This window comes from Balearica regulorum, chromosome 3 (genome assembly GCF_011004875.1).
Source record: "Balearica regulorum gibbericeps isolate bBalReg1 chromosome 3, bBalReg1.pri, whole genome shotgun sequence".
In the NCBI taxonomy this organism is placed as follows: Eukaryota; Metazoa; Chordata; class Aves; order Gruiformes; family Gruidae; genus Balearica; species Balearica regulorum.
In genome coordinates, this window is record NC_046186.1 from 48,894,963 (window position 1) to 48,911,198 (window position 16,236).

The 16,236-nt window shown below is 41.6% G+C and overlaps 1 protein-coding gene across 2 annotated transcripts in view; it reads right to left on the reverse strand.

Moving 5' to 3' along the window:
• POPDC1 (popeye domain cAMP effector 1) overlaps positions 1-16,236 on the reverse strand; it is a 57,450-nt gene that overhangs the window by 20,525 nt on the left and 20,689 nt on the right. The window contains exons 1-3 of one of the 2 annotated variants that reach the window (XM_075747798.1): positions 10,191-10,402; positions 4,510-4,743; positions 2,178-2,302 (exon numbers count right to left, since the gene is read on the reverse strand). In XM_075747798.1, the coding sequence (XP_075603913.1) occupies positions 2,178-2,302; positions 4,510-4,732 (348 nt within the window). In that variant the 5' untranslated portion in view covers positions 4,733-4,743; positions 10,191-10,402. Of the gene's footprint in view, positions 1-2,177; positions 2,303-4,509; positions 4,744-10,190; positions 10,403-16,236 lie in introns of those variants that run through there. The other variant, XM_075747799.1, reaches the window with a different exon arrangement.

Here is a 16,236-nt window from a genome sequence, read left to right on the forward strand (position 1 = left end):
CTGTAATCACAAAAGAAAATGTTTTTCTTTCTTAATTCAGTATTATTTTTTTTTTTTTACTCAAGCATATAACAGTGTGTCCTCCTCCCAAGATGCTCCTTCACTCTCCAGTAACCTTTCATTTAGATTTTTGGAAATGGTTGGATGGGTACAAACCAAAGGACCATTACCCATGTTCTCAGGACACATTCCACAACTCACTTTTAAGGCTTGGTTTTCTAGGGAAATGAGTTTCAGCTGCATGCTCCTGCCTTTTTCAATAATTTCTGACTTTGTTAGCCAATTTCTGTCCCATTTGACAAAGGACCAGAGGCCTCAAGATGATATTTAAAGATTAAGTTGGTGGGTGGGTTGAGAAGAAGCAGAACATGCTAACTTGGTGTCTTCATTGAAGGACAAGAATGGAACGTGAGCTCATCCCATATTAAAGACCAGAGTACCTGCACGGGATATCTAACTGCAGACACTGAGTCTGGCTTCACTGGCTCTACATTATCACAACTATTATTTTGTGTGGTGTGTTGGGCAGCATGGCCATGGCTGACTAGTAGAAATACGGTGCAGTTTCACCATAGTGCTGTACCTTGATGATGACACATAAATGGAGTGAGTAATCTAAAATAATAGCATTAGCAATACAAACCAAAGAGGAACTTAACCTTCAACTGGGAAGACTATTCTCAGAGAGGCTAATATAAGCGACTAGAAATATTTAATATACACATCTACAAACATCTAGTAGCAGATCAGTCTAGCTAGTTTTAAGCTATCCTTGAGGAAAGACAGAGATCAAGCATTATGCTGCCTTGTCAAGAAAGGAGGAGGCAGCTAATTTCCTAGCTGCTTTCTTGCACAGGCTGCGTTGACTTGGTGAAGAGGTTATTTCCAGCTAGGTTTGGGGTTTTTTTGTACCAGCTGTTACACACTTCCAGAATGTGTCTGATTTTGGGCAAAGGCACAGTTATTCTGCTGATAATGTAACCCCATATATATTCCTGTAATCTTTACATTATAAATCTACCTGCCTTAGATTTTGGAGACTACAGAATATAATATTAACATTTTGAACACTCAGCACTTCATTAATATTTGATTGGCACATAATAGCAATTACTATATTAAAGATTATCTAGTTTTGATGTGCATATACCAACAGAATGCTGAGTTGCTAATAATTTTGCAGAAACAGAATATACTTCTGGATGAGTAAGACTAACGAAATAAATTGACTTTCTATCGGATATACATTTAGCTGAAGCCAGGGCAAAGAATCCTGTATTTTTGGCATACATTTCCACTACGCTCTTAGAGGGCATTTGAAGAAAGTTATGCCAATGCATCGTCCTGAAGGCAACAAAAAGGGCTGCAAAATTCCCAGACATGGCCCTCAAAACTCAATGCACTAAATGGGATAAAAAGAAGGATCATCTCACTTAATACTGTTCTTCCCACACCTTACTCAATTTTGCTGCTTATCTTTGCGTCCCACAGATGTTCAAGAAGGGCAGTAGCATCTCACCTTTCATTTGGATTTAAAAGGAATCTGGCAGTACAAAACATGGGCTAAAGCACTTGTCAGCAAAGCAAAGAGTGTGAAGGTCATTTATAAATAGACATCAGCATTTGTTTCTATGTTGAAATAACAGTCTGTTAGGGCACTTGTAATTTATCAGTCTCCTTTCCCACCACAGAGGATGTTCAAGACTTAAAAGTGAGGTAGGAAAGTTTGATCCCTCTCAAACTCCTAATTAAAAAAAAAAAAAAAAAGACTGCCCTGGAACGCTCAGTTTTACATATCTCAGTAGGATTTTATTTCTGCATGCATGTACTCTTGTGGATAGGGAAAATGCTCTCAAACACAAACCCCTCTCTGCAAAGAAACGATGTAACCCCTTCCTTACCATTAAAACCAGGGACAACAGCCAAAACCAACCAGTAACTTCTAAAGTCAAACAATTTTTCAAAAATACGGATTTTAGGGAAATAATCATGTACTGCATCAGATCATACTTATGGTCTGGATCCTCCTGAAGTAGCTAACTGACTTCATCTAAAAGAACTCCTGTCTAATTCAAAAACTGCTGTGTAATTCATTGGTTTGTCCAGCAAACATGGGCAAAACTTCCTTTTTCTTACATCTTACTAGACTGCTCGTGCAATTTAGCTGTTATACATACCGGTCTTCTCTTATACACTAGGTATATGAAATGTAAAAGGTTGACAACCAGAAACACAGAATTCCAGATCATGATGTCCAAGGCACAACGGTAGAGCGTAGCCCAAATGATGAACAACGCACATCCTGTAAAAATTAAGAAAAGGAAGTTAAATTTCACTGAACAATAAACACATTTGTATGAAGTCATCAAGAACGTGTGCACTGGGTTTAATTACACTGAAAAGCAATATATTCTACAAGCTTTACTACAGTTAGGCTCTGCGGACCAACGCATGCACTGGTAGCAGAGCTAATCACTACAATGCTACAGACAGGCACTGAGAGCAGACTGCAGTCCTGCTGCATGGGACTGAAATACTGGAGCGACAATAATTCAGATCAGGATTGGGGAAAGCAGAAGGGTGCAGCCCACGATGGTCTGTTACTAAAATGAAGTAGAAATAGGATAGGGGAAGATTGTATCTTAAGTACAAAAAAGGAATTAAGTAGCTCACAAAACTTCATTACTAGTATTGCATTAATTAGACAAACAAGAGCCTAAAAGAAAAAAAGAAAAATCTTCTACACTCAAACACAGACATTTTTGAAAATTTAAAGGGAGCATCATTGTTGCATTTTGACATGGTCACAACAGGAACCTGAATTCCCTTATACAAAAAAGAAAATTTCAAATGCTTACTCTTTTTTGAGTGGCTTTACTCTGCCTTATCTTTTAAAGCAATTGTCATTACTCATTCTGTGTAATTAGGGATACTATTTTTAGCCTACAAAGACAATACTTGTCAAATGATAGATTATGCATCAGTGAGTCTCTCCCAGATAACTGTGAACCTACTGTCTGATAAAGATGGCTGTAGCAGTCACAGATAAATTTTCCCTTAAGTGTCATGCAAAGCCAACAAGGAGAAGGAGCCAAGTTACCGTCCCTTTCCCCTTTCTCCCTGAAGACGATGCTGAACTAATGAACTCAGTATTATCTATCCTGTCTGGGTTGCTGATTGGCCAGGCAGCAGTCACGTACAGATCAGAAAAAAACAACATGTGATGACTCTTGATCAGCTGGTTAATTAAACTACAAGGGATGGGAGGACATGAGGCCTGAAGTATTGGAGGGGAGTGACAGTGTGGAACAGCACAGAGGTGGAGCAGGGTCATCAAAGCAAAGGGGACAGATCCCTAGGAACCAGGCTTCACTTCTTCCGTTGCCCACAGAATAAATTTTTGCTTCCAGTTGCCATCTTGGCTTGCAAAACTGATTCCATATCTCTTCAAGCTGCAACAAGACCTGCAGACCAAAGTGACAAGCTCAGCAAATGCAGAGCTCCCATTGCTTTTCAAACAAGAACTACACAGACAAAAGGTCTTGCCATGCTCAGACCCCTGATCATCAGTGCGGTCTGTTTGAATAAGCTATCCTGTAACAGCCACAAAGAAGAAAAGGCAAGACCATTGTAAATTCAACCATAGAAGTTCTATCATAAAATTGACCCACACTATTATATGAATAAGCTTTCTCACTTAGAAGTACTTACGTATGCTCTGGGTTGTGATACACCTAGGTTTATCTTTTTTTGCACTGCAACAACTCACTACTCCTTCTTTGAGCACAATGACCCTGTCCCACACAAAGCACAGGTGCTTCCAAATAGCTGTGGGACTGCAACAGTTACAAATGAAACCATGCTTGTTTAGTCTCAAGCATCCCAAACTTAGTTTTTCCTCTGAAGTCGAATTTTGGTATCACAAGATGCCTACACTAGTGGAAGAAGTGCCACTGACTTCAGGAGAACACAGACTGCACTCCATATCAAAAGCCCACACTTCTAAATCCACATTCTGGTGATCCACAAACGCCATGTGTTTGTACCCACATTTAAACAACACGTGGGGTGACATCAAGCTTCTCAAGGAAAACCTTACCTACTGCAGACATATCAGTCAATGTACTTATTGAAACCTAACATTAAGGTCTTAAGGATCCATAGACTTAACTGTGATTTGGAATTTAATGAATTTTAAGCAGCCCGTCGTGTCTGAAATAAGTGGGGCTCACTTTTTTTCTAGTCAACATCTAGACAGGTTTGAAGACATAAGTTGTATTTCTGGAAAGTTAAGAGCCCAGAGACATATAACCTTTCTAGAAAAGGTCTGCCAGGATCAGAACAGATCCCCACTTACACCAAAAACACCTTCAGCAGAGTACAACCACCATGAACATGTGCTGGAATTTCACTGTAAGTTGAAAGGACCAGCAGAAAGCTCTGTAATGTTCACAAACTGCTATTTCTGTCACGGGAAGGTCGCAAATCTCTCCAGAATAATTCTCCTACCTATGGTGAGCAGGCCTCGCAGAAAAATCATATGAAGATTCAGAGTAGTTGGAATAACCAGTCCAACTGCAAAGCAAATGTTTGCCACGTGGAAAACAAGATGATGAATCTCTTTCCAGTTTTCACATGCAGTCTCGTTGAAAGGCACAAGAGTAGCATTTTTAAAGTCTGGAATAAAACCTAGCGGAGCAACAGTGAGTGGGCTCATTGCTGTAGTATTCATCTTGGAAACTCCTGCAATGACAGAGAGGGAAAAAATAAAAATCATTGTGCATTAAAATGAAATATATTAGACATGCACATAGATTTTGTGTTACTGTCTTTCTTCCCAGGATATATTTTCCCATTACCACTCATGGAAAAAAGCTACAAATGCTTTAAAAAGGTAAACTAGATCTATAGGTCAGTAATCCTTCCCTATCTCTTTCACCTAAGTGCTATGCTTGAACAACAGTACATTTCAAAATTTGGACCATATGCACATAAACAACACCGCTTGAACACTAGCTACTATGATGTCATTGCTCAGTACAACATCCTATGTATTCTTCCCAGTCCTACACAGACAAATCACAGTTCAGTCTACCATTTATTGAATGGGTCCACAATCTTAGGCAAAGTAAATATTTAAGAGAACTTAACAACCTAGATGAGAATTTAAAGGAAAAAAGCTTATGTAGTGTAAGTCTCCTTTATGGCATAGCAAGTTGTTCTTCTAAATAAGGAGTAGAAGGTCTTAAAGAAGGAACACATGCTGCTTGGTTGATTTAAAAAAAAAAAAGCCAACAAACCATACCAAATCAAAACCACAAACCAGCCTCAACTTCTGGCTTTCTTGCAGTATTTGCAAGATCATTTGGAGGTGTCCTAAGCCACATATCTTGCACACATTAACCAGAGTAGGCAAAAAACCCCAACAACTTTTGAGAACAGTAAATAAAAACTACCATTTCTTCTCCTAGTTGATCAGATGCTACCAAATCAGGAAGGGAGATACCCAGGCTGCTAAGTTATGACAAGGATGCCAGTCTTTCAGGGAAATCACTTTGTCTACCTAGTATGAACAAGCTTGCAAGACCTTTGGCTGTCTGTAGAACTCCTGGAGAAAACAAGACAGTTAAAAAAGCTGATTTCTAATCTAAAACTACACAGGGGTTTTTTGTTGTTGTAATAATAAATCTAAAATATTTTCCTTTCACACCAATTAAAAAAAAAATCTCTGTGGGCAAATATCTTCCTAATACAAAGTAAAAAATTCCTATTAAAAATGAACTACAAAGAGAAACTGGAATATTTCAAGACACTACCTTTAAAAATCTTAAAAGCTGGTCTCTCTAGGGAACCGCAGTCAGTGTTACAAGCACTCCAGAAGGTCTTCTCAATCCAAAGCAGTTCCCAGCTGGAGGAACATGACTGTTCCTCGACGGGCTGTCAGAAACACGGGAGAACCCTGCTTCCAGCGAGGCACATATGGTCCTCGACTGCCGCAGCAGCAGAGATGATACGGAGCTCTGCTTGAGTCTTGCTAATGAAATACATACACGTATCACTGAGCAAACAGGCTCCGTAACATGCAACACGGCGGGATTTGCATTTAAATAAATTCTGTAGAGAGAGTGCACATCCCTGCCATGTGTGCTTACAAACCGTCATGTAATTCATCTGCTTAGCAGACTTTCGAGTCACGGTTAATACACTCAATACTTCCTGCAGACTGGAATATGCTCAGCGTTTGTCTGTTATTTGAAAGTGCTTCTTGGGCTGTGAAGTAATTTTGAGTTGCTTCAGTTCGATGCTTTTTTTTTTATTACCTCCCCCTCCCAATCAACTTGTGTACAAGACATAAGCAAGCTGGACAAATTTCTGAAATTAATCAGTCTTTTAAACCCCTTTTTAAAGCAGTGAGAAGAAAGAAATCAGAAAGAAAACCTCAACCCTCTGACAGTTCCTCTCTGATGCCCAGAGCCTGTCACAGCTAAGCCACGCTACAGAACGTGCAAAGGCATCTTGCAGGATCAAACACCAGCATGAGCATAGTGTACAGAATCTCTGGATGGAAATGATTTTCAAAGGGAAAAAAAACCCATCAAATCCTTACAAAAATACATGATTCACTTATGAAATAAAAGCTTACTTTCCTCTTTTCATTCCTACATTAGTTATTCACAAAGATTAACTAAAATGCGGAGTTTTGGCATAAACAAATTCTACACTAAACTGTTACCAATAATCACAGTGCTCAAACAAGTTCACAGTCCAGGTATCATACAGACACCATCCAAAACTGCTCCTATTTGCCTTCAGCTCTTTTGCATGAATTTAGCAACAAGAGCCGCGAGAGCGGTTTCACTGTCCTGACAACGCCAAAGCGTGAGCCCGTACGAGGCTGCAGAACTGGCATTTTAACGCCCTCACAAACAGAAGATAATTGCTAATGCTGGGTAACTGTGTTTGTGCTGGTCATGCACACATCTCATGATCATGCCCCTGTTGTTTTCAAACAATATAAAACTCCCTACACTGGAACAGCAGGATCTCTAAATCTCTTGCAAAAAGTTATCAGTGGAGTTTCTACGTACATTCAGTCTTTCACTGCCTAGTCATCCGCCAATAAAAGCGCCGCTTAATGTGCCATCACGTGGTGACAGAACAAGACAACCAAACTGACGTACCTACGCAGAACCAGCCATAATCCATCGACTCATCTCATTACTAAAGTGGGCTGGAAGAGGCAACTTCAGCCGCATCTGATTACAGATCCACAAAGCTTTCCAGATGCTTGATTTCTTAATAGCAAAATTGTGTACTGTATCCTTGGGAGAACGGAGCCTACCTTACTCTTTAAGGCTCGTCTGCAAATCCTCATACATTTGAAGACCGGAAAGCCAATGAGCCCAGTCAACTCTACGGCCCATGACAATCTCATTCCCCTCGCAACCCAGCCAAAACACCGCTCCCCTCGTTAGCCACAGATACTGATGCCACAACCTGCCAGCCATAAACTGTCATAACGGGAAGATGTTTCTTCAACAAGTGTTGACCAAGTCATTTAAAGCCTTTGATGATAAAGTGTCCACAGTTCTAACAAAAGGATGTTTAATGCTTTTGAAAGTCTGGACCACCTACTCAGTTGCCTTAATTAGAACCTAGGAGCCTAAATCCATCCACGTCCATTTTTTATAAGTTTTTTCTTCAATACCTTGAAATCCTCATATGAATGCATGTGAGCTTCACTTACTACCCAAAAAGAAACATTGCAGCATGGCTAATGTAATGGAAAAACAGCAGAAAGCTGCAGAACTTCTCTGTCAAGATGGTATTTTAAAGCTGGCAGAAAGAGATTGATGCTATCTGCAAAATGACACAAGGACAGATTGTGACACCAGCTCCGAAGGGGAGCTGCCCAGGAATTTCAAGTAGGGAGCCTGTTCAAGAAGCAACAAAAAAAAGCAGGCAGGCAGAATTACAAACCCTAACCTAAAATGTTTGTTCACAGGTAACACCAGAAATACAAATATTCAAAACAATAACTCTAATTTTTAGATCCAATTCTTTAGTACTAGTGTCTACTGTTGACAAATAATATCAAAGAATTAGCAAAAAATCTGCTGTTCAACAGATGAACAAGCAATTGTCATTTCCTACCCTCTGCTACCTCAAAGAGCCAAAAATTAATTTTGGAAATACAGAATCAGGCCTTTAAAATTTTAATGTGCATAAAAATTTTAATACAGCATAAGACTTCAAAGTCTTCAATACATGAAGACATGTATTAATATCAGAAGTTAAAAGTGCAACCAACATAGTCAAATAATTTTGGATAAACTGGGGAAATAGTGTCAACTGAAGTGTACGCTTTATGGAGCATAAGACAAATAACTAAAAGAATATTTTTAATATCCAGTGGATATTATGGATTTAGATCTACCAAACTAAGAGTTTGAAAACTCATGCGATTGAAAGCTCAAGCCAATTTATTGTCCAAACAGGAAGAAAAAAGAAACATCTCAAAAAAGCTCCACTCAGTGACAGTTTAACATTAAATCTGTCAGAAATTAGTATAGTTAACAACAATAACTATTAATTTTTTTTTGTGCATCAATTAGATAGAGAGTTAAGGTAACAGATCATGGCTTTAGGCCTGAAAATACAAATTCTCAGAATGTAAATGAGGTGAGCTTACTCTAGGACTTTTCTGTGCTCAGGACATCTTTATGCAAGAGACCAAATTTCTGAAAGCCATTCCCAAAAATATTTAGTCCCTAAATCTTCAGACACAAAGATGCCTTTAAAACAAAAAACAAAAAGGGGGTGATTATGGATACCTACACAACATTCACAGAAGACAGATGTAGCAGAAAACTTTAAAGCAGCTGGTTATAGGAGAACAGGTCAGTCAAGCTGATACAGGACAGTGCACAGTGTCCCATTCAATATCATCATCCACTTTACTGACATTATTCATATCCCACACCTTTACTGTTCAACATTACTCAAATGCGTTTATGTTTGTATAACTTTACGGTCATTGCAAATTTACAGTCCATCATTTATGTAGATGGATTTTGTGAGTCTAAGGAAAAAAAAAAATTAAAAAATCTTTTTTTTTTTAAAATCACATCTGCAGATCTTTAACTACTTTTCTATGTAGCACAAAAGCTGCATAGCGAATTTAGACAATCACTTTCTTTGCTTTTGTGAGCTGAAGACAAACTATTAATGCTAGCATAATTAAGTTAATTACAGTTTAAGTTACCAGTTTCCTTTCTATAATGAAGTAGGAGTGAATGGGAAAGTAGTATAAGAAAAGATGTATTTCAGTATACTCCTTGGGGCAAGTTAATTTCCATTAAACATGTCATTAACTACAGAAATTTGTTAGTCTCACTCTACACTTTATCCTAGAGAAAATTTAACAACGTTTTCATTCTGCATAGTTACCCAAAATACCCATACCATAAGAAATACTCTTACGTGCGCTCAACACAACAGCAGCATGGCTGTGCTGTGGCAATGCAAGTTTGTTAACTGCACTCGAGCTCACCCTCCGCTATGACTGCATTGCACACGGATGCACAGAAAGCCCGAGTTGAGGGACGCAACCACAGCTGTCCCCCACCGCCCCGCTTCCACCCACACCTCCCAAGCTTCATTTTACCCCACGACATGCAAACACCAAACCCACCCAATATTATTATATTCAAAAAATAATAATTAAAAAAATTAAAAAATAATAAAAAAGAAAAATCAAGCAACCCGTCCCTTTCCCCCCAAAGGGCCATGACCAAGGGCACCAGCGGAGCCCGCGTTCCCGGGGCGCCCGTCGGGGCTGTGACCGGGGCAGGCAGCACCGCGCCCGGCAGCTACGCCGCAGCGAGCCCCTGCGAGCCCCCAAAAGGGCAACACAGAGGAGCAGGGCAGGGGGGCGCGTTGCCTCGGTGGCCGGCGGCGGGGCACGTCCAGCACGGAGCCCGGCGCCCACCCCTCCTGCCGCCGCCCCCGGGCTCAGAGGGACCCGACGGCGCTGGCGCCTGCCGCCCGCAGCCAGCCGGGGGCGGCCGACGCCGACGCCCAGGTAAACCGCCCCTCCGGCCGCTCACACCCGCCGGCCTCCCCGCCGCAGGGCCGTCCCCACCCCCCGCCCGGTGCCACCGGCGCAGGGCGGCAGGAGCACCCCTTACCTGCCCCGTGCCCCTGCCCGCGCCCTCCGAAAAGTTCCGCGGCCGCACCGAGGGCCCCGCGCCCGGACGGGACGGGCTCGGGCTACCGCTCCTCACCGCTCCCGGCACCGCGTCCTGCCGCGGCCACCGAGCCGCCGCTGTGACTAAAATAGGCAGAAGCCGGCGGGAGGCTGCGGGCGGCGCCAGCTCCGGGGCCGGCACCGAGCGGCCGCAGCGCGCAGGCGCCTCCCGCCGGCCCCGGGGGACTGCGAGCGGCGGGAGGCCGCGGGTCGAGGCGCGGCCGCCAGGGGGCGGTATGGTGCGCGGGGCGGTGCGGGGTGGGGGGCGCGAGGGGCGGCGGTGCGGGAGCCCGCGCTGTTCTCCCCGTCTGGGCGGGGGCATCAGCTCCGGCTGTGCCCTCCCTGTGAGAGCGCTGAGCAGTGCCCAGCTTTAGCACCTAAAGCGCCTGGGGTGACTCGACCCACAGAGATGCCTCCGTTCGCTGGAGGGTGAACCCAGAGCTCAGGCAACGTGCCTCGCTTTTGGGTGGTTAAAATTAGAAGAGCTGCATTCGCCCCTAAAGGAGTGGCAAGCAGAATTTTCCCTATATGGTGAGTCAAGGAGCCACAATAGCCTTTATAAAACTGCTCTTCTCAATTTGGCACCTGCTGCAGTTGCTCTGTCACGAGCATAATGTTTAAGAAATGTCACCGAGTTTGCTCATGTGGCAGTTTGACAGCTCCCAGAAATGACGTGCTTCCAAAGCGGGCCGCTTGTGTCCCTGCGTGTCGGCAGATTGCTCTGCCGATGTCCTGTCTAGCCCTGTCCCGCACCGCCAGTTTTGCAGGACAGGCAAAGTAGCCACCAAGCCTGCCTTCATCTCCAAGGTGTTGATGTGATCATCCAGCGATGACAGACATTGCAGATACAGTCTATGGGCATCCCAGCCCATCCCGAAACCTGACTGTCAGTGATAAATGAGAACTGTAAAGGCAGAAAACCTCTTTCAGTACATTCTGATGAGCTAGCTGCAAAGTGTTTGGGGGTTTTTTTCAGCAGCCAAGAGCATATGGTCAGCATTATACTTAAATATTTTTTGAAAGAATACAGAATCCTGAATCATTTTTGAAGTAACTGTTTGTACATGTACACATCAGCTTGTGCCCTAGGAGGCTCTGTTATGGTTGTTCTTGGCTTTACATCTTGGGCAAGAGATCTGGATCTTTCCAGTAACATGTGCCGTGCAAACAGGGTGTTTATGAATCTTGCTACCTGGTATAAGACCTGATTTTCCAAAATATGCTATGAATTTATTATGAAGGACTTGATTATTTATTATGCATTTATTTATTTATTATGGATTATTATTATTTATTATGAATTTATTATGAATTTATTATGAAGGACTTGATTTGGTACCGTGTTTCCTCTGGCTGGCCAGTCATTCTTGTTTCCTGAGATATGTGGAGTAAGTGAGCTGGAAAAAGGGTAGGAAGAGCAAGTCAGGATAGCATGGCCACAGGAACGGTCATGAGCGATAGCACCTAGCATGTGTTTGAGATTGATAATATTCAGCTGTGATTGCTGGAGCACAGCCAAGTAGCTTCCAAAAGCAGCACAAAGCAGCCTGTCAGAGAGCTCCTATCCAAATCTAGACTGACATGTAAGCATTTTCTAGCACATTACTGAATGTTTTGCATTGGAGGAGCACAGTTTGTTGTACTAGTTGTGTCTTTTATAGAGTCTTTGTACTTTTCTCATTACCCTCCAGGTCTTCTCAGTTTTTGTGGGGAGCCTTGGTGATAAATAGTATCTGCTTAGCCCAACGCAGAAAATCCTAGTAAGGCAAGCTTCGCAATGAACTAGTAGTATTTGCAGCCACGTGAAGGTGTAGAACTTTGTCCTGATTGCAGTTAATCTCTTGGGATCTTTATATTTCAGTATATTTGTGATTAAATGCCATTTCCCCTGTGCAGCAGAGTGGTAAGAAACGAGGTTAAGTGGGTCACATAGATGGTGGTAGTTAGTACAGCTGCCAGGAGAAAGAAAGAAAGAAGGGAGCATCTGAGAGTCCCCCCTATCTCCTGGCCCTCCAGGAGGACCATGAGCAGATGAAGAGTGTAGACATGACTCTGGTGGGCTGTGGGGTGCACCCACGTGTAGAAGAAAACCCTTCCTTTCTCTAATAGAATGACTGGTATTGATTTTATATAGGTAATAGCACATCATCCTATGCAGATATTAATGGCCATAATTTTGCATAACCTTTAGTTACGTACATAATATTAGATAACATAGATAACATTGTCTATAGTTATATAGCTAACATAAACATTCTCTAAGTAGAATGTATTAAGTACAGTTTATTCTCTTAAACCAAGATCTCATGTACTGTAGGAGAATGGGTTGGTTTAATTTAATCAGTTTAATGTCCTACTGATAAACCACTGTAAATACTTGGGTTAACCTCCTATCTATGTCAATAAAGGACGAGTTCACTGAAGTCTGCTAATATAAATTAATCTGACAGAGTCAAGAAATAAAAACTGTTTGCATCTACATTGATGAGGATTTGGCTTCAAATAGCCGGATCAATTTTTAGAGGTTTGTGCGGAATTGCTGCATTTTGTTAGCAGAGACAGCTGTTCATTGATGCAGGCTTTCTCTGTCGTGTTTCTCTCTCTTGCTATTAAAGTCTTGATAGCTTAAGTACTTTCTCCAATTTTTTAGTTATTTTCCACAGTAATGGTCCACAGTAGAAAATGTCACATGGATGTTGTAAATTGCTGTCTTGTTCCTTATCTCCATCAACCTGCTAGTGATCTTCGCTAGTATACCCTAACCTCTTGGTGCCTGGCTGTTTTTCTGTATTACACGGGCAATAAGACCTGCTGACGATGTGGGGAGAAGATGTTGCTCGGCGGAGGTCAGGCAGGAGGTCAGAAGCACAGCCGAGACCAGAGTCTCCCTCTCCTGCTTCTCAGTTCAGCCTAGCCAGGCATCGAAAGACTTTATTAAGCAGACAATAAAGTAACTTTTTGTAAAATTGCAAGCGCTCTGCCTCTTCCAAATGAGAGCCCAATTCCACAGCCTTTTTTAGGCAAAGTTTTCACTAAAGAGAACAAATGCTTTGTGTTCTGGGATCCCAGATGTGCCAGGCTGACAGGGCTATTTTCAGACAATGGCGAGATCTATGAAATGTTTCCATTTATAGTTTCAGGAAGCATACTCAGCATCTACGGGCTAAAAGATGCCTACCCTCAACTAATCTTTTAAACTCCCTCTATAGACAATGCAAGGGGGCTCTTTTAGAAAGTAATTAATCCTCTGTGTGTTTGACAACTGTCTGGAGTGGGATGAAATACGCTGGCATAGTTCAGAAGTGCCTCATTTCTGTGAGACAAATCCCATCCTAGATGCTGAAATTATGTGCCGTATAGCTGAGGAATTACACATATTTTCCCCAGGAAAAAAAAATATTTATTTGGGTTTTGCCTGAAATCAGCCTCGAGAATTATGTTTTATTAGAAGGAAGTTTGTATAGAAAAGATTATGAATGATAAAAGCTCTCTCGGCTTTTCAATATTCTGGAGGTTTATTTAAGAGGAGTGTGTGCATTCTGGTGCATTTTTACCTCAGACCCTCTGACAGCCACTTTCTGATGTATCGCAATGTAGTCTGGCAAGTTTTCCCATGCCGCTTCTGCAGGGAGGGTGTCTCCTGTTTGTACAAGAAGGGCTATCTATTTGTGAACCCCATTTGAAGCAGAGATATAAACCATTGTATCCCGGGGCTTTCAATTGTCTGACTGATACTACGGTAATTGGTTGTTGCAAACTTTAAGCCGGGAGCCAACTTTCTTCTAAAATGATCTGTCAAAGTATCCAAGTTTTAACAGACGCACTGTTTGTCGTAGATGTTTGTGCAAAGGGTACGCAATCCTGAGGTGTAAGGGCAGAGTAAAATTGTTTGCTATTAAAGTTATCTAAACTGTGCGCAGTAAACAATTTATTCAATCACACTTAGCAATTATCCCTGTTCCCGAATTATGCGTGAGCAGTCTCCTGTTGACAATTTAATTTGTGTGTTCATTATTTGAAATTGCTCAGTGAACGATTTCTATGAATATATGCAAGCCTACGAGCTGCTCGCAAGTGCGTTGGCTGAGACTGCTGCTGGAAGAGCTTGCTCTAGCTCTACCTAAATCACATGGCTCCCCCCCCTCCAAAAAAATTTAAAAAAAAAAAAAAAAGAGGGCTGCTATAAAACTGATTGGATTTCCCAAGGCTGGGGTCACGGTGCACCTGCCACTGCCCTGCCAGGGCAGCTTGCTAACGGCGGCAGGGAATAACAGGGAGCCTGTCCCCAACATGCTATCGACACGTTGCTCTTGGTTAACGTGAGGCAGCTCTTACTTCACACATAATTGGAAGACAAGTAATAAAGCAGTGCTTTTGCACTGTGTCTGTCCCCTCGCTGGCTGACAGCCCATTTTTTAGGGGTCCCCACTACAGCGGGTTTGGCAGCGCTGGTTGAACTCGCTGTGATTATTCTGTTCCCATTTTGGACAACTTCCATGCACAAAAAAACTTCAACATGATCACGCAAAGATGTCTGTGCTAATCCTGAAGTAAATCCATCTCAACCGCAGCTCACAATGTTCTCTCTGCAGAGACCTTTGTGAATTTATGTGAGCCTGTGTGGCAGTCTGTATAAAGCAAAGGAATGGCAAATATTGTCAAGGTATAAATGTACATGTTCCTTTGGGTGTTGATGTAATGGCAATTAATGTTTTGTTGCAATATTAGTCCTTTTTAGCTGTGCATTTTAATATTCACCAGTGGCTGTTTTTGAGAAGAAAAGGCTAGGCTTGAATCTCCAGGACTTTGCACATTAACATCATTAAAAACTACCATTTTCTAGATTTTTTTTTTAATTATTATTGATAAGGATTTAGAATTTTATTTCAAGATAAAAAAGGAACTAAATAACAAGTGTTTAATATATCCAGAAGGACAGACAGAACTAAAAAAAGATAAAATCCAAAAATCCAACTTAAAAACTTGAAGAAGGAGGACAAAGAGGAAGCAGGGGGAGGCAGAAGATGAGTCTATGTGATTATTTAAACAAGTGACAGAGAAAGCATGTAGGATTTGAGAGTGAAAATACTCCACACTCCGAGGGGGACGAAAAGGTAAATAGATTAGCTCAGAAGAACTGTGAATGGGCAGGAGGTAGCTTTTTTAAAGTTAATTTTTTCTTTGCAAAAAGATACAGAGAGAAGAGAGCAAGAGTGGAGAGAAAATGGATAATCCCATGAAGAAACATACTGGGGAAGAAAGTAAACTAAAATAAATGCTAGGAACAAAAGTTCAAGAGCAAAAACCAAACCAGGAATACACAACTTTGGTCCAAATGCACAGAAATGGGTTGATGTAGCCCAAGTATAAAGCAGGAGTGTTTCATGCACTGCATCAGATGAGAAGTCCTAAATAAGAGTCTTTGAAATACTCCTTGTTTTGAGCACAACCCTCAAGGAGATCATAAGGACCCAGTTTTTGGATTAGCTGCCACCTCTGCCATCTCAAAAGAGTCAGCATCAAACAATCTCTAAGGAATGTCTGGTCCATGTTTGCTGTCACCCCAACTATGCTGCTTTGTACATCCAGATCCTGGACTTCAGCTGTGCATATCATAAGTGACTATCAAAATGTGTGCAGAGTTATATTATACCTCAACTGCTTCTTGCTACTGTTGGAGTGATCCGTGAGAGTAAAGACAAACACAGAATTAAAAAAAAAAAAAAATTCTTCTAATTTCAATGAATAAATAAGACCAGTCTTGTGAGGAATATTTATTATCCTTCAAAAAAGCAACAAACAAAACCCTATTATTTAGGGTTAATACCAGGCATACAGACCACAGTAGACATACAGATTATATATATATACAATTATTGCTTTTGCATGTAGTGTTAGCTTAAGTACATATACCAATGTATAAAGCAGCTTCAGAACTAAAAATGGCAATGACTATGGTAAAAAGAAAAGTACTAATAATTTGTAAA